This window comes from Micropterus dolomieu, linkage group LG22 (genome assembly GCF_021292245.1).
Source record: "Micropterus dolomieu isolate WLL.071019.BEF.003 ecotype Adirondacks linkage group LG22, ASM2129224v1, whole genome shotgun sequence".
NCBI lineage: Eukaryota > Metazoa > Chordata > Actinopteri > Centrarchiformes > Centrarchidae > Micropterus > Micropterus dolomieu.
In genome coordinates, this window is record NC_060171.1 from 16,381,537 (window position 1) to 16,408,933 (window position 27,397).

At 41.2% G+C, this 27,397-nt stretch overlaps 1 protein-coding gene across 3 annotated transcripts in view; it reads right to left on the reverse strand.

The window, feature by feature from the left end:
- roraa (RAR-related orphan receptor A, paralog a) overlaps positions 1 to 27,397 on the reverse strand; it is a 180,201-nt gene that overhangs the window by 31,454 nt on the left and 121,350 nt on the right. Inside the window, exon 1 of one of the 3 annotated variants that reach the window (XM_046037030.1) lies at positions 12,878 to 12,983. The exons of the other annotated variants lie outside the window; for them this stretch is intronic. Coding sequence (XP_045892986.1) covers positions 12,878 to 12,908 — 31 coding nt within the window. The 5' untranslated portion in view covers positions 12,909 to 12,983. Of the gene's footprint in view, positions 1 to 12,877; positions 12,984 to 27,397 lie in introns of those variants that run through there. 3 annotated transcript variants of the gene reach the window in all.

Consider the following 27,397-nt stretch of genomic DNA (forward strand, 5'->3'; position numbering starts at 1 on the left):
ACATTGCCTGGGTATTCCATTTCCCTAAACATTACCATTTAATATGTTAATCTACACCACGTAGTAACATTTACAATGTTGAAGACAGGGGGTTGGGCCTGTTTACTGATGCACAGACTACTGCAGAGTGTTAAACCGAATAGAGCTTCTAATGGTAAATGTATCGAGATTAATTATATTCACTGAGGAGAAACAAAGACTTGAGTTATTTGAGTGAAAGACCCTCCCCACACACACACACACTTGGCCTGGTCCATTTAACCTATTGAAGGCTTTACATTTGCGCATCTCAACAACCTTCCATAAAGTGCTGAAAAATAAAAAGCGATTGCTTGTTTTGTATATGCAGCACTTCCCCCGGACGGATATGAAAGTTTAATCATGGCATTAGGATTCACAGGCATTCCCTTGCCAGACCTGCTTGCAGACATCAGAATTGCTAATTCGCTGGTTTGCCCAAGAAGGGCTGGCTGGTGGGTGAGGAGGGGATGAATGGAAACAGGAGTCTGATTTGTCCAGATAACCTTGAACCCCAACGCTCAGCTTCCCGTGGATGTACGGAGCTCAATCAGTCCCTCTTTATCATGTTGATCTGAGCCGCTGTCCAGTGCAGCGGCCGGCACAGCGCTGCACTCGGTCTTACCTGACTACTTTAAGAGTATGTCATTAGCCAAAATCATTTCCTGCTCGCTTTCCTGCCTGTTCTGACACAGCCATTAACTTCCACTGAAATGTCATGAATGAATAAATACAGCAAAATAATTGCCTTCAAAGGCAATCTTGGCTCTGCAGTAAGTCCCGATCAGATATCAACATTAAGCCAAAACAAAGCCTTTGACAAAAATCACAGTAATTGTGACTCGGTTTCTAATCTGAATAATTAATTCCTATTGCTTATGATGAGTGGTCCACCGGAGGCAATGACATGATAAATAAGAAAGGTCCTGACAGGGTTATGAGTCAGCAGAGATGTGAAATTCAAATTGGCCAGGCTAAGCAGTTTGGAGCTGATGATGATTTGAGAAGACTCACTGGTCAGCCCTACAGTACAGCACAAAAGCCCTGGGCTGAAAGATGGTGGAGTTACTCATGGGTACAGGTGCTTTATCAGCAGGCTACATGTGAGGGATGAAGCAGTAATGATTGTAAGCTTCATCGAATGATACGCTGTACTCTCTGTGTTACAGTAAATTAAGAAATATCTTCATCCAAGCTAAGCTTCCCATTACTCTTTTTCTAAATAAATAAAACAAGTCGTTATGGTTAGCTTCGTCTGAGCGCACTGTGGGTGGAATAGCTGCTCGTGTGCCGTTCCGACTCCACCGTGAGCACTGGACTCGCGCTATTTACAAAATTAAAGTGGAGATCTATCATTGGCAGGGGGAGATGAAACAGCAGGAGCAGAACTCTCACTGTTTTCTGTCACAGCCTCAGCTGTGTGCACACACTCTCCTTGCACACTGCCATCTTTCACTCAGCCAGGCACTTGCCTCCTCGCCCACTGCGCCCACCAGGCCCGGGCAGCACATGCTACTGCCAAACATCCATTTACTCCCCGCAGGACTCCCGCGTATCTGAAGTGGGCCTGTCATTGAGACCTGTTTGGATTTTACTGCACTGTATGCCTGGTGCATAGGTGAATGTCTGTTATTTGGTCAGCTACACACCATGCACATAATTAAAAGCCTCGTTTAAAATCAGCTTTGATAATTTCTCCGGTAACACCTTGTCAAGCTGACCGTCTAGACTCGATAGAGGGTGGTAATTGCATCCCTGTGGAGAGGCCAGCAGCCTGCAATGGGTATGTGTGGAATTATTGTACCACACATGCCCACTGGATTCAGCTAGTGAGTGCTGAAAAACACACACACACACACAAAACCCACAATACACAGTAACTGTGTATCTTCGATTCTTTGTGTACTTATGTGTTCATAAGGTCAAGCTGTGTGAGCAAACATACAAACATTAATTGGCTAATATGAGCAGCATGACCTGATGACCAGAGACATGTTTTCTCAACAAAGAATCCCACCTCCAACATCTTAGCCCAGAGGCAAGTTTAATGCTTACCTGCAGATGCTGCCTTTGTCTTTGAAGTGGAGCGATGGATGCAGCAGAACAGATGGAGATGTTGGATGCTTTCAGGAATTATTAATGACACGCTATGATCCCAAATGACCTTCAGCAAATAGTCTCCCAGCACTGGAGTACACATGCATCCCTGCACATCCATATTGTATTTAGACAACACACCTGGGTCAATGGAGGAACACTGAGCCATCATTACTGTACTTCAAGCTCTAATCCAGTCAGGGAAGTTTTCTTTTTCACTCAAAGGCAACACAGAAGCATCTGATCACATGAAACAATCATATATTTCAGGAATAGTTGTGAAAATTATGAAGCACACACACTAATTCCGTAAATCCCAATTTGTTTTTCCCACAATGGGAACCATACACTGGAATTAATCTGCAGAAAGCCTTTCCTGTAGTTTTAAAAATAAACCCTTCATCATTGGCTTTTGTGATTGCTCAAAGGATATACTATTGTGAAATCAAATGTATCATACAAACATATATTAGTTATAGCAAAAAACAATCGGTTGCATATGGATAATGTTTGGTTTACATTACATACGGAACATACTCTGGATTTTCTCTGACAGAAACTGAGCAGCTGAAATACACCACCCCAGCTTTTCCCTTTTATGTGATAGAACTGTCTAAAAAATAGTTTCTGTTAATGCATGTATTTAGGAAAATAAAAAGCTTCACAATGCTGGAATCTTCTGGATTTTTTTCTGAACCAAAAGAAACACATGGATATATATCTAATTTCTGATTTACCGGGCCATCTGATATAAGAGTGTAGGACAAGTAGTTCAGGATTACAGTTCTCTACCTCTTAAAAAATTACATGAAATGAGAAAATAATTTGTTAGGACTTACAATACACAAATGTTAACACTATTTCACATCCTCTGAAAGGGGGCTGCGCCTATCAGGATGGTCATTTAATTTGCGCTTCCAAATACGCACAGTGAGCATGTGATTTACAGGGCAGCTACTAATTATTCAATCAGCAATTGAGCCTGTCCTCCAGGCACATTTATGTAGTAACATTATTTACAATGGTTGCAATTAAAGTCTGAAGCTATCTACATATGATCACTGGCAGAATTATTATGCAAACAAATTGAGTTTTACTTTAGAAAAAGCCAATATGTTGAAATTTTCAGCACCACTACTTTGGGTGTTGAGTGCCATTTACAGTATACTTTACACCACACCACTACACTAAAAATCACTTTTACTTTAACACCATTACTCATTGACCTTTCACAGTGAAACCAATCAGACTGCAGCTGACCAAGAGGCTTACACATGGAGAAAGTGTGCTGTTCCCAGTGATATAATAGTATACTTAAATAGGTGTGTTCTGCATGAATTTAACAGTTCTTGTTAATAATTATTTATTATTATCATCCCTAAACTGACTTTGCGTCCAACCCACCAGTGAGTCCAGCACAGTCTGCTAACTATGTGTAGCTGGAGAAAGTAATTTCTCAGAAGATAAAGCAGGTTCGATCACCAGCTCCTACAGTCCATATGCAGGTGCCCGATGGTCAGGCAAGCACCTTGCATAGTAGCCACTGCCATCGCTGTGTGACTGTGTGTGTGAATGTGTCAATAAGAGGCAAATTGTAACACGCTATGGACAAAAGTGCGATATAAATGCAAGCCATTTAACATTTAATGGGAAAACAAATATACTGTATTACTTCATGAAGTGATTGCTTCAGATAACATTTTTTACTGCACACTTTCTCTGTTCAGTTTTATTTTACTTGAGCTCTCTTGCATATCCTTTTAACGGTGAACTTACGATATATATTTCCTTACGTTTTGCCGCAAAGGCACACAAAGCTTGGTATGTAGGTATGTATTTCTTGTGTAATTTTCTAGGCCATTTTCTGTGAACATCAACTGCAAACTCAGAACCTAACTGATGCTGCAGTGCTGCAACATATAACAGCAAAGTGAATGTTTTATACCTGTTTGGGTTTAATTGGGGTTATAAAGTTCCTATATTTACAGGGAATTGTGGGCTATTAAGATGAGCCAACAGTGCCCTGCAACGTTTGTACAGTATATACAAGGTCTGCAGCCTTCAGTTTCCAGAGAATAAATATTGTGGTGGTGCTCTCACAAGACACTGCATGTCTTCAAAGAGCTACATCTAAGGGAGGAATTGATCAGACACTTTTTCTCACACTCGGTAAGAGCAGAAAGGAATAAATTATTTGGACGGTGTCTATCTCCTTATATACCACGGCCTCTGATTAATTACCTTAGGGCCTGCTAATGAGAATGTGAAATGAATACAATGTTAATCTACTATGTATACCATGTTTACTCAAGTTTGCTGAGGCTCAAGAAAAAAACCCCAAAATCCCTCATGTATAAATTATACAGTAATAATACCACATCAAGAGAAAGGGGGGGGGGAATACAAGCTGAGATCAAAGCAGAAAGGCCCGATGTAATCATGTGTCAAAAGATAAAAAAACAACTTCCTTACCCACTCAATTGGGCAAGGTATGTCAAACGTACAGTAGTTTTACTCTGATCATCCTCAATTTGAGGAAAGTCTGCTTTACCTATCTCCCATTATGCCATTGCTTGTTTCCCCTCTTACCTTTAGTTTATCTGCAGTGACAGCTAATCTGATCCAGAACAATGAGGCTGATAAGAGTACACGATGAGAAGAAATGTTGGAACTTGTCTGTGCTTTATGTAACAACGAAATGTCAGTGGAAATAAAACCTAAGCATGAGGATCCTAAGGCTTAGATTTGACCAGTGGCAGCAATTTCTTCCCTATGAAAATATAATGTTACTGAAATACACTGTGCAATAGATATTTGCATAAATGTGTATACATACATACAATCATTTAATGTTGTATACACATAAAGATCTCTTGCTTCATACAAACAAATGATAGCCTCCAAGAAGCACAAACACACAAAGTCTGGGAGGAGCTTCCCACCCATCACTTCTCAGACACTGTGGTTTAGACTCTCATATGGCTTGTGTTTGGTGTCTTTTATCACAGCATTGTAACTCCGTAAAACATTTTATTTACACAAGGAAGTTGAGCTCAGACAATGGCCATTTGTTTACTGGGACTGATGGTGTCACATTTGGAACTCCATTAGCTTTACTATTGACTGCAGATCCAGGCAAGTTACCACAATATAAGCTTTCAAACACAAATACACAGGAGCAAATGACAGTTTTCTTCCTCCGTTTATTCGTTTTATTATTATATGGGTCTGTCTTTGAGCCTTGGTATAAGCGAATAGTATTGCTGTTAATATTTTTGTCTTAACTGAACATTATGGACTAAATAGACTGCATTTTCAATGGGAATCTAAACATTTAAACAATAAGCAGTAGGACTGGGGGTGATGTGTTTGACAGTGGGACATCATTAGCAGTGGGCTGTTTAGCTTTGATGGTAATTGAGAATGCTCTGTTTGGGCAGATTCCTCCTCCGTTGCCCCAAGCCACACATTAAAGGCATTAAAACAGCCATCAGCACAGTAGGAACAGGACTGTCTTGCTCTCGCCTCCAACTATTGACAAAAACAAAAGTTAGAGACGACAGCTGCTGATTTGTAACTAAGCGACGGATCCCTGCAAGCAAATAAAGCACTCGTGCCAGTCATTTTGCTAGAAAACTATTTGTTTCCCTGTGACAGAAATCCACTGAACGCCACATAAACCCTTAAAAGTTTATATGAGGATACATTTTTTGAGGAGCCATTTCTTTCAATTCCTATGATGCCTTTGTCTCATGCATTGGATTCTGGGAGCTGTGAAAATGAACAAAGAGAGAGCTTTTTTACATCAGGGATGAAGATCCTTTTTCTGCCCAAATTAGGCTCCTGTATGAGGGTGATCATAAGCACATCCTGAGACTTTGAGCGAGGGTCTTTGCTGACGCTGCTGTTGTTGAGGCTAGACTAGGCTGAGCTGAGCAGCCAGGTTGACAAGGACCTGTGCTCAGCACTAGAAATGCTCTCATCCAGAAACAAGAAGCCCAGGGGAACAAAGACAACAATATGCCAAAAAACCCACTTGAAAACAACAAAACAACCCAAAAAGCCTCCAAAAGAGTCAATGGTGGGTGATTGCCAGCTGCACTCCAGATTACCAGGCTCTCTGAGAGTCTTTCAGCAATCGCTGAGAGCTGTAGCATCATCTCCAGCTCCTTAATCAGTTCAGCTGGGGAGGAATGGATCCTGACATGCAAAAGGCTCAGCATGATGGGGAATAAACTCATAATCAGCAATCAGATATTCCACATTGCTAGAGGGGGCGGGGAGCTCTTCTCAGATAGGTCAAGGATCTCTCCACAGCCAGTTAACCCCTTTGCTCCAGCTGGGATGCATGTACACACACACACACACACACACACACAGTCTAGGACACATTGTTTAGTTTGCTCTGCTGCCTGACTCGCTGAATTAGATCGTTGAGCCAGGCACGTGCAAAGGAGTGCATCCTTTGAACTGTGTAAATACAGTTACAATTTCAAAACATACTCTAAGAGTCCATAAGTGGGGGTTGAATTCCATTAAAGCACCAAGTCCCTGAATAAGCCATGTGCTGTGCCTTTAAACAAAGTTCATTGCCTTGCACATTCTACTTGCTTTCATCTTTGTAATTAGCACTGAAACAGCATTTCTTTTATTTCAAATGAATGCTTGTGCATAAAAATCAATCTTAAGCAGGCTGTTCTGGCAAGGCTGTTTTTCTTTGTTATTTATGATGATAAAATTCCTTTCATGCATCTTAGATGGGGTGAGGAGGGCTTCACGCTGCTAACCTTGAGAGTTAAGTTTTCACTCCGCCCTGCACAGGTTCCTCTGGGTGATTCAACCGCTCTATTACATTCTGCTGCCTTGTGGCGCCACGTAACCAGTGTTAGCAGTGACAGTGGAGTTAGGAAACTCTAACAACTCCAAAACTCATAGCATTCACCTTTTTTGAAGAGCCCCCCCTAGTGCTCAGGAGGATTCACAATCTTTGTTTGTTCATTAGAGCAAACGGCAGATAAGATGAGTGTAAATGATGCCATCCTACAAGTAGAACCCCTAATGGCCTCTGCTGGGACATGTAATCAAATGCCTCACACACTTCTCTCCCTTTTGTAATCAAGCGGCGGAGCGCATGTTGTGACGATCTTTGTTATAACGCTGCCTGTTCCCTCATCTCATCAAAATTCCATGCACCTCTCATTTTTCACCCTTTGTTCCTCGCCAGGGTCTCTAGATGCCACAGCTCTCCATGGAGCAGAGGGGAGTGTGACTTAGTATGCCGTGACCCCTGACCCTTACTAATACTCTGCAGCATACTTTTGCTGCAATTCTGGCAATTCCATGTTGTTTCTTTTAATACAAATTCCACAGACTTCCATATGTGCAACTTAGAAAATAATTTCCAACAAAGTTCATAGAACATGGTTATACAATATGTCCATGGCAAGTGCTGAGTAAGCCATACTAGTGACAGCTCTTATCAGCGGCTGTCACTGAGAGCTCCTTTTTAGTCACCCTAGGTCACATTAACACCAGAAAAAGTACTCTACTCTCATCTCACCTCTGCTGTGCTGACACAAGAGTAGGATAAAGGTGATAAACGACACAAACAATACTCCTCTTCTTGCCTGCTGCCAGCATGCTTGCCTAGCAGGGAGATCTGATTACAACTGAGAAGAGAGCAGCTTGGTGTTTCATGGAAAAGCAGGTCAACTGGAGAGTGCTGTCAGAGCTCGGGAGTCACCAGCCTGATGGAGGAAGAGGAAAAGCTATCCGACATGGCGGGGAGAGACGGAGGTTCTCTCCAACCGTACAGTAATGGACTTTATTTACTCCATCATTAAGAACAGATGGGAGAGATAGAATGATAGAAACGAGAGGACTGAGCATACGACTCTAGGGAGAGATGCATTAGTGTTGTCTGGTGTTCCTCCTCACCTTCTACCTCTTTTTCTGTTTCTCCCCTGTCTCCCTCACACACAAGAGACGGAGCTGCCCCACTGCCAACACCTAACTCCTTACGTGTTTTTCTGTCCTCAGTGTTTGAGTCAGACAAAACGCAAAATCAATAATGCTTTTTCTACCCCATTTCCTCTTTGATGCAACTTCAAAAAGCCAATGGACAGCCCTCCAGAGGCTCACAGAGGAAAAAAGCCAATGGTACGAAACACGCTCAGAATGAAAGTGTAGGGGAAAAAAACTTCACTCTTCACTCTTTTACAACAACTTCTGTGCCCCAAGTGGCAAAGCCTATGAGGGTAAAATAGCACACGTGAGGTTGAAGATGCTATTTATTCTTATTATTAATCTATATATTCGTAAATTTTTTTAACGTACACATCCGTCCTGAAAGTAGGCAAATCAGTATTACAGACTACAAATAGTGACAACATAAATATGTAGTCTCTACTCTGTACATATTCTATAGTGGAAAAATTTAAGTAAAACTGTTCTTTAACTCCATGGACTATTGTATATGCTTATCTAAGGAGTGCTGACAGAAGAAGTATTCTATCGGCAGCTAAATGCTGCATGACAGGGAGAAACTTCAAAGGATCTATAAGTGACTCCTGAAATACTGAGTGAAAGTAAAGTAGGAAATTACCCTTAAGTTAGAGGCATTTTACTAAGCCCAGCTCTGTATTTTACCTGACTGGGGAGCCAAATTGAGAACCCTTACTGAACTCTGCTGTGAATGTTTCAGAATGAACAAAAATCATCTCATGTAGACTGATGGTTATCTTGAGCCGCTGCTGTTTGTTGTACCACGCCGTTTGATTGGGCATAGGACGGGAGAGTCATTTAACCTCGTCTGTGATTGGGCTAATCTGTCTAAACTACAAGGTGTGACTGACAAGACAAGATGACTGACAGCGCTGTCTGGCACCCAGGCAATGCCTTGGATGGAATTGTAGATTAATGTTTGTGCAGTATAAAAACTACACTTAAGATATGGATAAAAGAATACTGTATTCATTTTTATTTGGTTGCTGCAAAAGCTCTTATGGTCTCCTCTATATGGGCAAATCACTTACACACTAATCAATACTTCTCACTTGAGAAACCAAGTATGATAGTACTTCTGTAAGATGACCTAATGTTTGCATTACACCGGCGAAGAATTAAAATTTGTATTAATTTTATTTTGTTGGCATTTTCATTAATATTTAATTCATGCTAGAATTCTTGTTGTAACCAGCACATACGTGACCATCTATTATGTGATAAATGTAAGTCAGTACAAGCTGGCCCATAGCAGTTAATATTAATTCTAAAAGAATTACTAGACTTATCAAATCAAAACCATCATAAACAATACTATCTATTAGTAATTCAAAACAAAGGGCAATATCAAATTCAGAAATTAGTGTCCATCACTCCTCTACCTCTCCTCTCCAGAGTGCACCTCCCTATCCTCCCAATTTCTATGGAGCCAAATCAAAAATCCATGCTCTCAATGGGCAGTCAATATCTCATTAACCAGTCACTCCACACACAGTCAAGCAGCCAGGATGCTCGTCTGAGTGTGCACAGCACAGACTGGCATACCTCACATGCTTTACTAACCTGTGGGGATGCCATTCCACTTCTTCAACCAGCTAAAAGGCAAGAGAGAGGGCTAAAGCACATAGCCTCTGTCCTTCAGAGTGACTCTTGTTTGTCTTGTCTTTCCTTTGCTCTGATATTACTTTTTTTTATTTGATTGTGACATGTAAATGACCCCTTAAAGGAAGTGAAATTAAATCAAAACATTTTTTTAAATGCAGCTTTTATGAGATATATCATTTCAGGGTTCTACAAAATTCTATTTTGCAGAATAATATTATTATCAAGTTTTTCAGAAGATTTATAGACACATATTCTATATCATATATATATATATATATATATATATATATATTCTAATATCCTTTATTCTAATATCCTTTATTCTAATATCCTTTATGTGTAATTGGGTCTTTTCTTTTAAATCCTTGCAGGTGACTTGTGCTATATTTGCCTTCACCTAATCTGTGGCGATTTGTTCCTTTGGCTCTTCATGTCCTCAGTCCCTAACTGGATAATAGCCAATCTTGTTAACCTCTGCTGTAATGTGTGAGAGCCTGCAGCACTGGTAGTGAGCACTTCAATCGGCCACTGATAGAAAGAGACAAAGAGTACCAAATCTACAGCAAATATTTACAGCCTTGTTAACATAGCCCTAAAGCGCCTATCACAAGATATTTGGCTTTACCTTCTCTACGGCCCCCAGAACATTTTTAGTCTAGTACACACTCGTGCTATTTCACATATTTCTGCGCAGTCTGCATGCACTGTAGTGGCTTACTTACTGGGCCACGCTTTCAACACTTTTAAAACATTGTTGCTACATACAGTATACCTCGCCACAATCATTTTTGAGGGGTTAATTATATGTACTGCAGGTTAGACGGACTTTCCTTTCTGTTGATCCACACATCAAACAACTTTCTTTAATTATGTAATTGGAATTTTCATCTTAATTGTGCTGAGTAGGCTGGGTAATTTGCATGGGGTAATGAGAGGGATGTTTCCATTACAGGTAATTAGGTACTTGAGAGGGAGTGAGGTGGTAGAGAGGCTGAAAAAAGAGGGAGAGGTGGGTAGAGGGGGGTGCAGGGTATAGAGACAAAGTCACAGCGACACATGTAGATATTTGGTCTATTATATTAGCATTATTTTGTAGGGTACAGTATAAAAAGCTAACTAAAAAAATACCAAAATAGGCACAAGCAGTATGAATGTGTGACAATATTAACATAACAAAGAACTGCAGGCCAAGGCAGCAAGTCATTGTGCTGTTCATCCATTTCACTGACCATTTTCAGGAAGAAATTACTAGTGCGGTTGAAATAAGTTTCCAATTATACAGCTTGTTCAAATTTTAATTTAATTTCTGACATTGTCACAGTATCATATCATGACTCCAGCAGCTCCTATCAAACTGAAAGTACCAATAAAAGGTGACAAGACCGAAGACATAGACTGGCAAATAGACAGGCAGAAAGTGGCTACTAAACAGGTTAACTTACTTTGATGTTTACTGCTGATGACAATTACAGAAAATGTCAACATGGCTCATCTCTTCATATGTGTCCACTAATGTAATAATCTGATAAAAAAAAACAAACAAAAAAAACGAGTAAAGATGTAATGACATATACACATTAAAATGTTGTGTACACGCCACACGTTTAAAAAGTTCATCATTTTTTTTTCTGTCCTAAAATATGTGATTACATAAAACATATAAAGGACATTAGGTCAAAGGCCATTTTTCATGTGTCTCATTGAAAATAAGATTCAGGACTGCATTGCCTCTCAATTTCACACAATTTCCCTTTGAGCATCACTTCATAAATGAATTCTCACAATGTGTGATCAATAGAAAAAAAATACAAATTAACTCTACAGTCAGAGTTGCTAGTCTCACACAAAGAGCAAGATACTTGGCATGGCAAAATAATACGTAAAAATATAAACTGAAAAAGGATAAGTTATAAGGGTTATTAACAATATGACTAATATTGATAGTAATATTTGACAAAATCACTACCTTTTTCACACATCAATTCAATTTGTATAAGAAAGCTCAAATGTAAAATTATCTTTGGACAGGTGAGAAGACAAAAGAGCAGAAAGTGTGAAAATCAAATGATCATTACTGATATTTTTCATTCAACATAAAATGACAGCTGCCTGTGCCTCCTCGTGGTTATCATATTTGATTGTATGAGCGCATATGGTTGCTCCCATTTCTCTATATGCAAGAATGAGAGTGCATTCATATGTCTGAAAAACACAATTATATGCATGTTTCTGTGTGCAAGCATGCGTAAGAGAAGTGTGTGCTGTACTGTATGTCTGACTGCACTTTCAGTATCTGTATCTGCGCGGATGTGTGTGCGCGCATGTATGCCTCTACGACGGAGGGGTGGAAGAGCTGGGATTAAGCATACTAGATCAACATCACAGCGACTGGGAGGACCCAGTCCTGCACTCATGGCCACACATGTAAACTCGAAAAATAGGTCAGTGGAACACAACACACTCACACACACTGATATACACACACATGCACCAGTATCAACTCAAAGAATCACAGTCTGCCAGTCGCGCCAGTGCCTTGTCGCCTGTCTGCGACCCACGCTCAACACTACCACGCACATCTTCCCGCGGAAAAAGACAAGTCCTCTGGACTGGAACAACAGGATTAAGAACGGGGCAGAAAGGAATAGCGACAGTAACCCCCCACCATCACTCCTCTCTGCATGCTACCTCACATCTATGTAAAAAAAAAACTTCTGCTCTGAAGCTCAGAAGCTGTTTTTGTCAGAAGTACCCCGTGCAAAGATTACACCGGCTGTGGTTTCCACAGCACCCCACACAACAGTTGCAGAGAGAAAACACACACTGAGGAAAAAACATGAGTAAGATATATTTTCAGATTTGTATAGGTTAAAGAATTTTTTTTTCAGTTTGTCTTTCTGAATAAAAAAAGAAAAATTCTGCTCATGCATGAAAAGAAATATTAGAAAAATCTTAATTCACTTGCACGCATTCAGGAGCACTGTATTAATGTATATCTCCCTCCCTCCCTCTCTCGCTCTCTCTCCCTCTCCCTCTCTCTGTCACACTCATGCCTTGCAAATGAAATGCAAAGAGTTGGCAGGCATTGAATAGCGGAGCCGTACTTCCCTACTTGTTACTCAGGGTGCAGGATCAGCATGCATTTTGCTCTTACCTTTCATAGCTGAAATCACAAAATACATCATTAAGCTTCGAGTCCATAAGAGAAGAACTATCACCAGCGCAAAGCCCTCCACTGCTGTCTCAGCAGCAGCTGGCCAGCACAGCTCTGTCTCTCAGCCTCCGAGCATGACCACACCAGAATCCATGTGACTGTGACATCAGTGTTCATGTCTGACTGCTCCCCACCCACTAGCCTTTGATTGGCACAGCATGCAGCCAGTAGGGGCGCTGAGAGCTCAGGCAGGGAAGCTGGCCCTCTTCCCACTGATTGCAGTCAGAGGCTTGTATACCGGCTTGCTAGACACAGCACACTCTCGCTATCTTCTGTGGCTTATCTTTTTAGTGCAAGGATAAAGTCAGAACCAGTTCTAGCAGACACCCGTTTTTCATGTCTTGTTCGGCTCCTTCTACTCTCTTGATTTTCTTGCTTTTTAAAAATGGTTCAGTGTCAAGGATGAGAAAAAAATTCAAAGAGGGGATGAGAGGAGTGAAGGAGAAAAATGGATGAGGAAAACAACAGAGAGGAACAGGAAAGCAACAAAAAGGAGAGTGGAGTGGATGGGGATAAGAGGGGATGTGTAATTTTTCTGTGGCTCAAAGCGCTCTACTCTTCTCCTCCTCCCTGTCTGTAGATATGAGTGATCAGTGTGAGGCCAGATGTCTGCGAGCAGCGGTGGGCCCTACACAGAGAGAAGATGAGCGGAGGCTCAGCTTCTTCCTCTGACCTCTCAGAGGACCCGCAAGACCTTCTCTCACTCTCTCTCTCTCTCTCTCTCTCTCTCTCTCTCTCAGCTCTCACACACTTTTTTTGACAGGTGAAGAAGGGGAGATAGTGACAGAAGGGTTTAGATGATCCACTCCACCCCACAGCGTCCGGGCGATGAGTTTCTTGCTATCATTTCTCCCTACTCTGCCCCTCGCTCTTGCCCCCTGCTTCCCATTCCAGTCTCTACCTCTCTCTCTCTCTGTCTCTCTTTCTTCCTCCTCTCCTCGCTCATCCTCTCACATATGATAATCTGTTCTGACTCCTAACCAGCTGCCTCTCTCTGATACAATATTCTGGTTTTAGTGCAATCCAGCCTTGGCCAATAACCACGTTGCATTTGGCATTTCCATGAATAAGCTGGAGCTCATATCATCTCGTCTCAAGACAAACATCACACAGCTTCGGTTTCTGGCGCTGCAATATTTTAAATCTAAAAATTAAAAGGAAAAAATATTTTTTCACCCCACCAATATTTAAAATGTGGATATTTTAGAGGCTTATTTCACATTCTCTACAGATGTTTGATATTAACAACACAAGAGCAGCAGTGTATCTATGCCACAGAATTATGACACCACAGCTCAGGAATTTCATATTAACAATGCAATTGAAAGAGACATTTTGATGATTTATTTATTCCTGTTTTACACACCAAATATCTATATTCATTTGATGCCTTCTTCTGTGATCTGTTCATTAAATAAAGGTACTTCTAACCATGTATAAAATGGAAATGAGGACTCAGCAGCTTGCAACATAAATCTTCCCATGACAATGTTTCATTAGGACCTCTATGATCCATTAGAGACACTAAACACATTAACTCACATTGTGTCAACACTGGTCTCTTATTGCTCACCATCTAATGAACAAAATATCATTCAGAGGCTGATAGCATCAAATGGAGCGTGCCTCGGGAACAGACTATGCGCAGACAGGCTCCGGTAAACTATTCAAAACAATGTGATGTCAGAAACAGCACAGTGGTCTCATTTTAATGTTGCCATCTTCCCACAAGATCTTCAAAGTTCACCAGATGAGTCAATGCCAAGGCCCACGCAGGAACGTGTTCAACTGCCACTATCTGTGGTCGTCTGGCTGCTGAAACTGGCTCCTGTACCAGCCTCTCTAGAAACCAATCATGGCACGACACACTGTGGCTTAACACTGAGCTCTAGTTAAGGGAGAAGAAAACAAAACATGATAGCAGGGGTTGAGTCGGTTGGCTGGTTATCCAAGAACATCTGAGAGGAGGATAACATCCATTTTACGATCTGAGCGTCAGGAGAGAGTTGGAAGGAGCACATGTTTTGTCTGCTTACAATCTACAACCTATAAAATAATGCGGCAAACACAAAAAAAGTTTGCTCAGGCCTTTTGCATCCAAAGACAGTAGCCTTTTACAGAACTTCAAAGTTATATATTTTTTTGGCATTTCTGCTTTTCATTTGATAGTCACAGGCGAGAGGACAAAGGGCCGGGTAGGACTCAGCCTTTATACATGGTAAGCAGTCTGCCAGGTGAGTTACCGGGGCACCCTCTCCTTTCACAAAACTCTTTAGTGAACTACAGGTCTAACATCTCCATTGTCCCCCAACTTGTCTTGAATATCCATCCACTTCAGTGTTTACAGGCTTGGTCCACCCAAATCACAAAACAAAAACATACCATTTTACCAAAGTCAAGTGAAAACTGCAGATTATCCAGTGTAATTTAGGGGTTAAGACACTAGGGATATAACGATTACCTGTTTAATGATAAACTATGGTAAAATTTCCCGACAGTTATTACCGTACCACCATTACCACGCTATTATAAACAAGCGGCAAAAACTGTCCAGCATCAACCAAAGTTAGCGACAGTCTCCCAGAAGCTGGCACACATGCGAAGTATGCAACCTGGGTTTGTTTGGGTCAGTGACAACACAGCGGAAGACATGCTGCAGAGATTTTTAAGTCACTCTGAAGTCTGGTCGTATTTTAGTTTTTAAGAGAGCCCTGAGGGAAACTTGACTGAAGAAAATTACCTTATAGTGAACGCAGGGTGAGTTAACTTTTAGCTTTGGTTTGTCTGTCTGACTTGCTAATAGCTTGTAAACTGAAGCTCTCAGTGTTGCTGCTCTTGTAAAAACGCTACACGTTTTTCTACGGCTGTGTGCGTTGTGTGTCTGCAGAATCTATTCGTCCACTGCACATGATTACACGTTACGCAGTTTAGTCAACCAACCAGCAGTTCTTGTTCATTTTAATTCCAGCAGCTATCAAATTAGTTGTAAAAGTGTCAGAATAAGAGAAATGCTACAGACTGCTCTGTATTTATGTCAGTTGTTGGGCTCATTGCAGTTACTATTACTGTCTTCTAAAGACTTATTTGTTTTCATGTAATTGTGCATGAGGTCATTGCATTACCTATATAATATAAAATCTTGATCATGCACACTTGGATGGTTTTCATATATTTACAAAAGGTACTGGCTGTTTTTATGCAAACAAAATGGCAATTTTATTTGTAGTTTTCAAGATAAAACTTGTTGAAATGGTTTCAGTGTGTGTATCAGTACATTTTAATCTTTTTTGGCACATTTTTATAATTTTTGGTCACTATAATCATGAAATGAAATTTTCATACCGTTTCCTCCCTACTAGACACCGACCATAAACCTCAATGTCTGTTACTAAAATCTGTCCTATCTCTCTGTCCCTTCATTTTCTGTCATCTCACTACTGTTGCTATATAATAAAGACTACATGCTAAAAAAATCTTTTCTTTCAATATTGTGACAAACATGCATGACAAACAAAATCCCATTCATTTCCAATGCATTGGGTCAGCAGCAGAAATCTCTGCATAGCCAGACAGCAATAGAGGTAAGCAAAAAAGTATATTTTTGTTGTTATTTTGGTAAACCGATCCCTTAAAAAAAACATAATAAACTACTAAACCAATCTGGAAATTGTTCTATTCCTTTAAGCTATACAACAACTATTTCATCTCCAACTGTATATAAGTCTGCTTAAAAGCCTAGACCTCCCTAAGGAGAAATATTTCCAGCAAAGCTACTTCATTTACTCTTGATCACACTCTCCATTGACTGCTCCACATTACCGGTGACGTATGCCAATATTAACACTGAAACTTGTTCATTAAGGCATTGATTAAGCAACAAAGGCACTGATGGTCAAATGTCTGTGGGTATTAATGCAATGATCACTGATGTGTAACCACCATTAGTATAATTTTAGTCAACCATTTATTTCTTTATAGATTAAAACCAATATTGTGATAGTGAACTGCAACGACTCCAGGAATGACAGAGTTTGTGTGTGTCATTACTGTTACAGACACTGAGCTGAACACACTGAACACACACTACATTTGCGCATTTAGTCCAGCCCAGTCATGTGTCTCGCACTCCTTTTGGATTAATTCAAGCACATGTATTTACTGTAAACAAGCCCTGTGGAATGGAATTCAATTGAGATGAGATGCAGAGCATACACTGGTGCCCCCGGAGGAGAGGAGAGAACCAGAGCTGATAATGGACTCATTAGCAGTCTGTCAGTAGCCATTCCACGCACAGACTCACCATGCAGCTGATCCATGTTAACTCTTACAGCTCTGGACAGGCTTTAAACCCCAAAGCCTTTGACCCCATAAACAGTTATAGACTTAGTAATTTTATGTCCCAATCTCTCGATATTTTAGAAAGTTGAGGCTTATATTCCAGCCACCTGGGTGTTTGAAACTTCACCACCAGCCTGAAGCAGCGGCAGAATTAACAAGCTCCAACAGGCACTCCATGAAAACAATACAGATCAATTTAATATAGATGCCAAGGAGTGGAGGGCATAATATTAGAACCATAACAGCACCAGCCCACACCACACAATCATAAACCAATTTAGGGCCATTCCAGGCAATTTCCTGGGGGCTTCCACTTGTGGGAAGACTTCAATAAATCACACAGACAACAAAGGGAATATCTATTTCAGTGAAAATAGAGGACACTATTGGGTTATGTCCAGAGGACTGCGGAGGGTTGCATTTAAAGGCGCTTTTAAATAAGCGCAGTGAGAGTTTAAAAACATACTACATGCCACTTCTGTGCCCGGGTTTTATGGTATAATGTGTAGCTACAGGAAATGCTGTTAACTCATTACGGCTAATAGATTTTCCATGGAGCAGAACATTGTGTCTAGTTTAGTGAGGTAGCAGCTGTAGGTAAGTCTTGTGCTTTTTAGACTCTGATCAGATGACTCTTTATTAGTGACTATATACACCGCCCTTCATCCTTAAAATGCACAGCAGCCCCATGGCCAGCTCAGCACTATTCTCTCTCTTTCTATCTGCCACTCAATACACATAAACACAAGTATAATATTTATAGAACAGCAGGGTCAAAAGGAAGAGATATGAAAGCGTATCATTCCTACATAGGTGAAGTGTATGCTTGTCAACTGTCATGTAACCAGAATCAACAACACAGTACATATAGTGAATGGTTGACAAGGCTATAGCCTCTTGTTTTACTGCCACCGCTATTTATAAAGCTAAATTTAAATCTTTTTTGAACAAACGCAAAAATAAGAGCCTCTGGTATTTCCAAAGAAATTGAATCAAATGTTTTCGTCAAAGAAAAAAAAAATTTTCAAGTACTGTGTCACCATGGTAGCAAAGCCAATTTGTCCTGCATGGACTGACCAAGCTTCAGATCATTTAAGGCAGACTTGCATGCCTGCTCCACATTAAATGACCCCTTGCAGGTATGAGTGGGGTGGTGACAAGAAGCTGTGTGCAATATGATACGGACTACACTGCTTCGATGAAAAGCCGCTATTTTGTTTAGTGGCAGTTTAGTTGTTGCAGTTATTTCTCTGCTAGACTTAAACTAAGTGGAGTGTCAGGCCATTTGTCTCGCTTCAGCAGCAGCAATAGTGTTTACAATCTGTCCACTAGAACTGGATGTTATATTGATTGATACAGCCTTGAAAAAAAACATAGTTCTCATGCATTCAACAAAGGTTGCCATTTAAGTGTCTGGAATAAATCAGTTTATTTATTTGGTTTATCAAATGAAAAGGCAGTGGTAAGGAGACAACATCAGCACTGCTGGAGTGCTCACGGATATATCACAAGGAACAATTTTTCAATAGATCAATAGAAATCAGATTTAACAATGAATTGCACTGCATCTCTTTTGTGCGAAGCTGCCCCTGGGAACAGAAGGGAAAGGGATAGGAGGATAGAGGGAGAAGGAGCGAAAGGGAACGAGGAGGGGAGATTATCGCAGGCATGGCAGCCTGTGTGAGAGGCTTAGCCTGGCTAGGCAGGGAGGTGGAACCCTGTGAATTCTAATGAACTGGCAAGGCTCCCCCAAACCAGCTCCATCTCCATGGCATGAGGACGACAGGAGGGAAGGAGGAGGTGATTAGGAAGGCGCAGCCCCTCTACGGCAAACCAAACAGAGCAGGTCATTTTCACTGTGATAATTGTGGCTATAACCAGGCATGAGGGATTGGTAATGGACCTGCTTATTCTTCATGCCCTGCAAAGGCAACCACTGAGCCTGTCAAGGGGAAAAGCATGATGATGTGTTTCTTTCCTGTTGGTAGGGTGACTCTGGTAAGAGTTGCAATGGTTGTTGAAAAGGGCAGCAGGGGAACATGGCCTTTGAGGGAGAAGTTAACGAATGAACTTCATTATTGAGGAGCATACCAGGGAGACCCCCCGGAGTGTGTGATGTATTACCTAGCGTCAAACTTACACACTCCCCCAACATCACCAATATAGCCTGACATCAGCTCTGGGGGGAGGTAGGGGTGTAAACTAAAATAGTTAACCTTCTGGCTTAAGGCCAGAAGAAAAGAAGACAACAGAGAAACAAACTGAAGAACAAGATTTGCATTAATACATTTGTTTTCAATATAAAAAAAAAACTATTTTAAAACCTCTAAATTACTCAATATTTCCTCTGCTTTTAGGGTGAACAATTTCACCTTTATTCTCTCTATTGAAACACCAAAGTGAGTAATGAGGCAGAGCCTTTTCCTGTGACTGCTCAGCGCAGAAACCCTCAGAAGAAAACTGTTTTAGCTTAAACTAACACATATATCTGTGACTTCAGGTAATGCAGTTGGTCCGGTGAGGGATTCCAGATCAACGCAATGTAGATTACTCTCATTTATTAAAAAGCAGATCTGTTCAAGAATGAAACTTTTTCTAAGCTCTATGAGCTTTATAAATACAAGTGACCCACTGTAGGGACTAATGTTTTCCTCAAGATTGAGGGAGATCTTCAGGCTATGCGCGACGCGCACCACTTAGCTTTCCCCCTTCCCCTCTTCCACCGGGTCTGGAAGGAGTTTCTTTATAGTGGATGGGACGAAGGAGCTCTTTTACTGAGCGCACTTTCAACACTTTTACTCTTGACTTATGAGGATGCCATGGGTGCAGGGGAGTGATTCATCACTGGGTGTGCTCCTCTTGCACCCTCACACATTAGTAATGTGGTCCGCTGAGGAGGAGTCCTGTCATCAGTCTGTACCTGGACCTTCTGAACAAGGTAGGTCAACAGGAGGCAGCAGCGGCTGGCCCACTTTTAGTCTTTCACAGCACCTTTAAGTTTCCTCCAGCTCTGCCACAGCTGAGCCTGACGGACATACTAAGACCAGCCTGGTCAAGGGGAGACACTGCCTCAGTGCTGTAACTGGTGTACTCACTATATCTGTTGACTCAGTGAAGCTTGTCCTCCCAGTGCCCAAGTACAGCAGGCCAGGTGAAACTTGGTGATAGGTTAAAGCAAGGGGGACAGAGTATCTTCATTGAAAATATGTGTGTCTGTGTATGTAAAAGCAACAAAAACAAACAAATAAGAAATGATTCAAACTTTGGATGAAAAGTTCCAGAGTTATCCATCTGAAACCACCTGAGGGAATTTCATCACAAGACTCCCTAGTCTTCTGTAATACAGCTGCAACAAAATAAGTGGCAAACACGTGATTGTCTGTTCTTTCACGAAATATAGAGCCACTTTAAGTTAGCATAAGCTTTTGACCTTAACATTGCAGGTAATGCACATTTAAATACCTACCTCAGTATTCATGTTTGTCATTTTACTTGTGAAGATTAGGTGTAAAAAGGCTATTTGAAACCAAAACACAGGATTAAGGGATAATGCTGCTCTGTGTCTTGTGAGTCGACCTTGATTCTGTAATCCAGCACAATACTGGAGAACAGAATATTTCTCTCTCTTGTACATTCAATACTCTCACTGTGGAACAGCTCACTCTGATGTAATGGCAAAAGCATAATGGCAAGACGCTGAAAGAGAAAGTAATCTGAATTAAGGGGAACTTCATTGTAATATCTGGAAATAGAACTGGAAATAGCATTACAAGATTTGTACAAAAAATAGTATTGACAGTACCTTTACATTGATTACAGATAAAAAGGAGGCTACATGAAAGTATGAGCTGACAATGTTGTTAATGTAAGAGAGGACAAAAAAATACAGGCCATAAAAAAAACCTTAAGTGAACTGATTTGAATTACGCAGACCTGCACTTTAATGACCATGGTGAGAAATGAACTTGATCTTTACAGTGAACCAACCTGCAGTCAGCCACGGTGTTATTAGGGACCGTGCCACTTAATCAGGGAGGACGCCAATTTAGCAAGGAGCTAACTATGCAGGAGGGATCCTATCTGGCAGCAAACACATTATAGAGCATTGTGTCACCTGACTTGCCCAGGTATGTAGACATGCTTTCCTCTTTTTTCCCCAATCTGCCTTATTTTCCTGACTCCGTATCTCCTTTCCCATTTTTTTTTCTTTCACCCTGCCGCAGACACAGTAGAATGAAAACCTGCCTTTGATGTCTGGGATCCTATAATGCTGAGCAGTAGAAATTCGCATGCCTGTTATCTGTAGAATCTTAATGATGACGGCTAACTTCACAATGGGTTAACCACATCTCCCTGTTCTTGCACTGCACACCCACAGAAACACAAATTAATAGCAACGGAGAAAAAACAGCATCTCTCTAATAAAGCAGATTCAACAAAATGTGCACAATGCGATCAGCACAAATGTCAATGTATAATATCACCGAAAAGCTTTTGTGAGCACTTCTGCTTTCTTCTCTGCAGATGTAACTTTTTTTTGTACTTTAGTTTCTGACATTATTTGTCGGAAACATATGATCCTCATGTCAAATTGATCTGATTGAGTTTAAATTGACATTTGATGCTCGGTATGCAAACAGTTTGCTGTGCTTTGTCCCAACATTTTTATTTTATTTTTTTGATGCACTTTGACAATTATTATTGATCTTGTAATGGTGCTTATGAGATATTTCAAAATCATTTTATTATAGAGGACATCTTACTCATTGCATGGTTTATTCAACAACATTCTTCTGAATAATTCAGGAATTCAATTATATATGTTAATTTTACCCACCTTTATTCATGCATGATATTGCATCAGAATTTTCATATCCTAAAAAATCCATAATGGAATATTTTCCTTTTTGCTCCACTTTAGTTTATTATAATTTGTCTCAAAGTGCACTTCAGTGAGAAGTGAATACCATCAATATCAGACACACGCTGGTCAGAGTGATAAGCTCTGAGCATGAGAGGACAGTCTATGTGTATAGCTGTGACTGAGGAACTTGATGATGGCACAAGGACATTTAATTATGTCCCCCATCTTAAAGCTTCCCCATCAGCATCAGTCAGGATCATATCTGGAGGAGCTCCATGACCTCCGCCTCTGTCGCCCTCCATGAATCAAACCTTTCATTACATGCTGACACCCTTGTCCTGTGCTGAATGTGTATACACCATGGGAAAGTGATGAGACATCGGAAACCTGATGAGTGATGGATAACCTGCACTTGTGCAAAGGCTGGCCGACTGTGCCGCAGCGAGCGCGAGGCCGGTCGTGCCCTCCCAACCATGCCAACTGCTTCGCCGGGCAGACGCCACCCTCTCAGCACAGCCCTCGCCTCCTGGCCCCTCTCACCTGAGGTGGCAGACAGCCGGCAGAAGAGAAATCGCCAGCAGCAGATGGGGCCACTTGCTTTGGCTGGCCCATCCAAGCATTGTGTCCTTGTCACATGTCACTTACTCTTGTTTTCTGGTCTGACAACACTTCAAGACAGGGCCTTTCAGTTTTTAGTGAGACACAAAAGGGAAAGGGTGAGGAAACGCTGACGAGGCCTCTCTTCGCTCCGGCTCAAATTCTTTGAAAGAGCCAGCACCAAGAGAAGAACCAGATTAAGTGCCAACAAAAGCAGAGCACCCCCACAAAAAAGCTGTCGTGCACCCCTACAGTTCCCCTCACCACTCTCTTCCTTATAAAACATCCTGGACCCCCAGGAGGTGATAAAAAGAAGCGCCCTTACCCACAGAAAGTATGCAAAGAAAGTGCATGTACAAAGGCCATTTGCAATTTTACAAAATGGCAGACATAATGCTCTTACTGAAAAACGAGGACCTGCCATATTGTGTTGGAGAGGAAAAAATATGGCAGCAGAGAAAAAATGGAGAAAAATCATGCTGGCCTGGTTTACGACAAATAGATAGCTCTATTGATTTCCCTTTTACAGTGACTGTCCATCCCTCACTGTTGTGATTACACTGACCTATTTCAGAAAAAAATAGCCGTCTATTATAGATTAAACCAAAATGTCCAAAAAGAAAATACTCTTTTTTTGTGGAACAAACAAATAGAGTAAGATGAAACATAACCTACAGTACAGAAAGAGAAAAAGATTGTGTCAATTTAAACGTTCAATGTTGCTCTGGGAGTGGAGGAAACAACGAGTTCTAGTGCCATGCTGAGAATCAAATAACTTTCCACAGAAAGAGCGGATGTGCTTAGTGTGACCCTGCATTGTCAATTTCAATCCTTACAAAAAGGCAAAACCATTAAAATGATTGCAACATTGCTCAACCAACATTTAAACCAATTTTACAAACTTAGAATATTATTTAGTAAGAACAACAGAGTATAGCATATGTGATAATAATCTAATGTACTGTATGTGCTACTGTATTGTTTTTCACTCAATACACAGTTCAGTGTTGTATGCTTTGTGCTGGTGATTCCTCTGCGTCTGTGTGTATTGCTGTTTGTGTTCGTCCTGCTCCACTATGTCTGTGTCGTGCGTCTCACTAGACTATCTCTCTCCGCGTAGCTCAGGGGACTCTGGCTGGCTGATCTTCATTATCAGCCCTAGCTTAACAATGTACTGGATGCACTTCCCACATGAGTGCAACTAACAAATCCCCACAGAGCTGAATCAAGGCAACAATGTGATGAAATACCTTCAAACAACCACTGAGCATGGAACACTGAGCTATGCAGAGACAACTCACACTGCCCCGGGTGATTCCACAGGAGTGCGCCTGTTGCCAAGCAAAATTAGACAGCAACTGGGACATATTATTCTCCTAAATTGGCAATGTACAGCACTATTAAGGACAATCCATCTCATGTTTGATTAACTGAAAATACCTCAACTCACTGAGCCAGTGCAGTAGTGTTCTACAACTCAGAAATCGGAGCAGGATCTGCCATGCCATTTAGAAGAAAATCAGCATGCTTTACTACGGTAAAAGCCGTCATTGTGCTATGAGAACACAGCGAGCATTATTGGGATTAATAATGCTGTTAGCAAATTTTTCCAAACATACAGCAGACTACTTTTCCGAGAGAAATTTCAAATGCACAAAGGCATGAAATCTACAAGCTCTAGCTTTATAACTCTGGGTCTCACTGACTGATATCATTTCACTGTAACTCTGCTCTCTGTTGTTCTAAGGCAGCGCAGAAGAATCAAAATCATCTGGTGCCTTTAAAACAGATTGGCTGCACTATTACTATGTGAGCACAGATCTCTGACGAGAGAAACTCAATACAAGCTGCTAGCAAATAGATGAAGATGCAGGAGCAAGGCCATGTTTCTCAATCAGTGTAAGGAGTCTGTCACCACAATGGAGATAAATATAGGATGAAAAAACTGCGACTCTCTACAACGTATCTGTGAGGCTGAAGAGAGGAAGCCTCATCTGTCTCCTTTTCTCTTTTCCCAGAGATACATTTGTACTACTGCCTCCCTCTGGCCACTCTTTTCCCAATCTAAACTCACACACACTACTTATAGTACACATTAATGCAGAAAATTGGCAGGATAAAACAAACACCTGTGGAATTTAATGGAATCAAATAGAATGACAATGCATGTGCAGTGCTTGAATAATAGTGGATAGTGCTTTTGTGGTGCTTAAATTTATTTCAGCTTTTGTTAACACATAGCTGGTGTTGCTGAATTGGATTTTTCCATAATATTGTAGGGTGTTTCTGTTATTTTGACATATTAGCATAGTGTCTTATTAAGCTTGTTTGTTTTGTATAATCTTATACAAAGCAAACTGTTTTGTAAAAAAAAACAAAAAAGCAAATTAATATAGATCTGCAGGCCCTTTTGTGTATCTTAGTCTGAACACGCAGTCAGACAATCAGTATATTGTACATCTACAGCTGCAAGAGAGAAAGAGCATTTGCTAGGTAATCAGGAGATCTGCTCGGTTCGAGGAAGAGCATCCTGGCTACGCGACCTTTGTGTGTGTGTGTGTGTGTGTGTGTGCGTTAGTTGGCTTTCTGCTATTCGAGCTGTGAGACAGAGCCCCAGACTGCTGATGGTAGATTAGAGGTGAGACGTCTAATCTCAGTGTAATCAGCTGCTGCATCTGATCCTCCGCTCCACACCATCTCTCTCAACAGGCCTAAACAGAAACTCATCTCCCAGCAACGTAGCCTTGCAGAGGTGGGAGAAGGTGAACGCGTATATCTGGTGTCCACCATCAAAGTAAAAACTACAATGCACAATTTAAGCCCATGATCTTTCACTGTTATCTCTTTTTGAAATAGGCAGTTTCAGGGATACATCAACTGCTACTGAAAGTCCATTTAACAGAGTACACGTAAAACTGTCAGGGAAATGTACAGGAAAACCACAGTTGACTTCTTGCTGAGAAATACAGCCTTGTGGTAAAAAAAAGTGCGTGGGGCCGCCCCTTATGGGGAATGAAGAAAGAAGGGGGAGACAGAGAACGAGAAGAAAGAGTTGTTATAACAGCCAGAATGGGGAGAGGACATCACAGTCATTGGCACAATGAAATAAGTATTTGTTTTCATCTAGAATACCGATACTGATAGCTCAATGATTAGTCCAGTTGTTTGGATGGAAGAAGGACGAAAAGAAAAGAAAATTAGAGAGGAGAGGAGAGGAGAGGAGAGGAGAAGAGTCTGCCAGTGAACAGCTGCCCCTGTAATTTATATTGATGAGGGGACTGGCATGGCGGGAAGCTTCCAGCAGTTTGATCACTCAGGCAGAGTGGGGAGTTAGTCAGAGACACGGCCCATCCCTGTGGTCTGGGTTGGACTGGGAAGACCTCCTAAACACACACACATACACACACAACACATACAAGCAGGACTGCCAAACTCCCATTACGAGCGGCAGTGTGGACTGGCGCAGTGGGGAAGCCAATGTTTTCACTCTGAGAACAGAAATAGATCTACAGCCTGACTATAACCATGTAGGGCAGAGCAATCTCCCTCATTATTACTCCACCATCCATATAATCACCAGGCTTCTCTGAAAAAGACCTTCCCTCCACATTCTCAATGACCATTAACTGGCCCTTGAACCTCTTCTTGTGCACACAGCTCTGACAAGGTTCTACAGTTGCTTCCTGTCTGTAAGGCACAGCAATCAACTACTTGTTAAGGAGCTTTACTTTGATTTCCTCAGATGGACAAGATTTGAATATTTCTCACTGAAATGAGATAGCGTAGTCCAGTCTCTGCCCAGGACTTTGAACCCAAGACTCTTAAATCATGCTCTTTGATATGAGCTCCCTTCCGGTGTAGAGGTGCTTAGTGCCTCACTAATTAAGATGGGGCGTGGATGGTAGGTCAAAGCGTTTCTGTTATACCTTGAAGATATCCTGACACAAACACGAACATGCAGGCGCACACAAATTAAAAAAAAATACCATAGCCCCTCCAGACAAGCAAATATCTTAACACACAATCATGCTGCTGTTTTGACGGGCTGTTTGAGTAAGGTAGAGCTCTCAAGCATAGCAGATCATATCCTTTGCCCTGCTGTCTGATGTAAGAAAGAGCCGGGGTGTTTTACAGGGTGAGAAGCAGCCTCTCACAATCTGAAACACTCCGACCGCTCTTACAGAAAAGCCCTCTGGCCGTCCCTCTCCACAAGTTTCATCAGAGTGATCAGAGCAAAAGGATAGCCTTCAGGGCTAGTTTCTTCCATTCACACAGTAGGGTATGAACTCACACGCATAGATGTACACACACACACACACACACACACACACACACACACTGCAGTACACAACACAAAAGCGTTTTTACATGCCTTTTCAATTGCACTTCACACATGTCAAAATACAGTACAAATCACTTGGAAATCATTGATTTCTACAGGTTTGACTGTTCATCAATTCTTCATGAGCAGACTGAAATTGAAAAGGCAATGGTGGTTAGATAAGCCTATGTACTATTGTTGTAGTGCACAAAGAAGTCTTGCATCCCACATGTGAGACATGTTTCACATACTGTGTCTGTATCTTTCAATTTTAGTGATATGATCTATACTTGAAGAATACAAACTCTTGGTAGTTAATGCAGCCTCAGAGGTTAAAAAC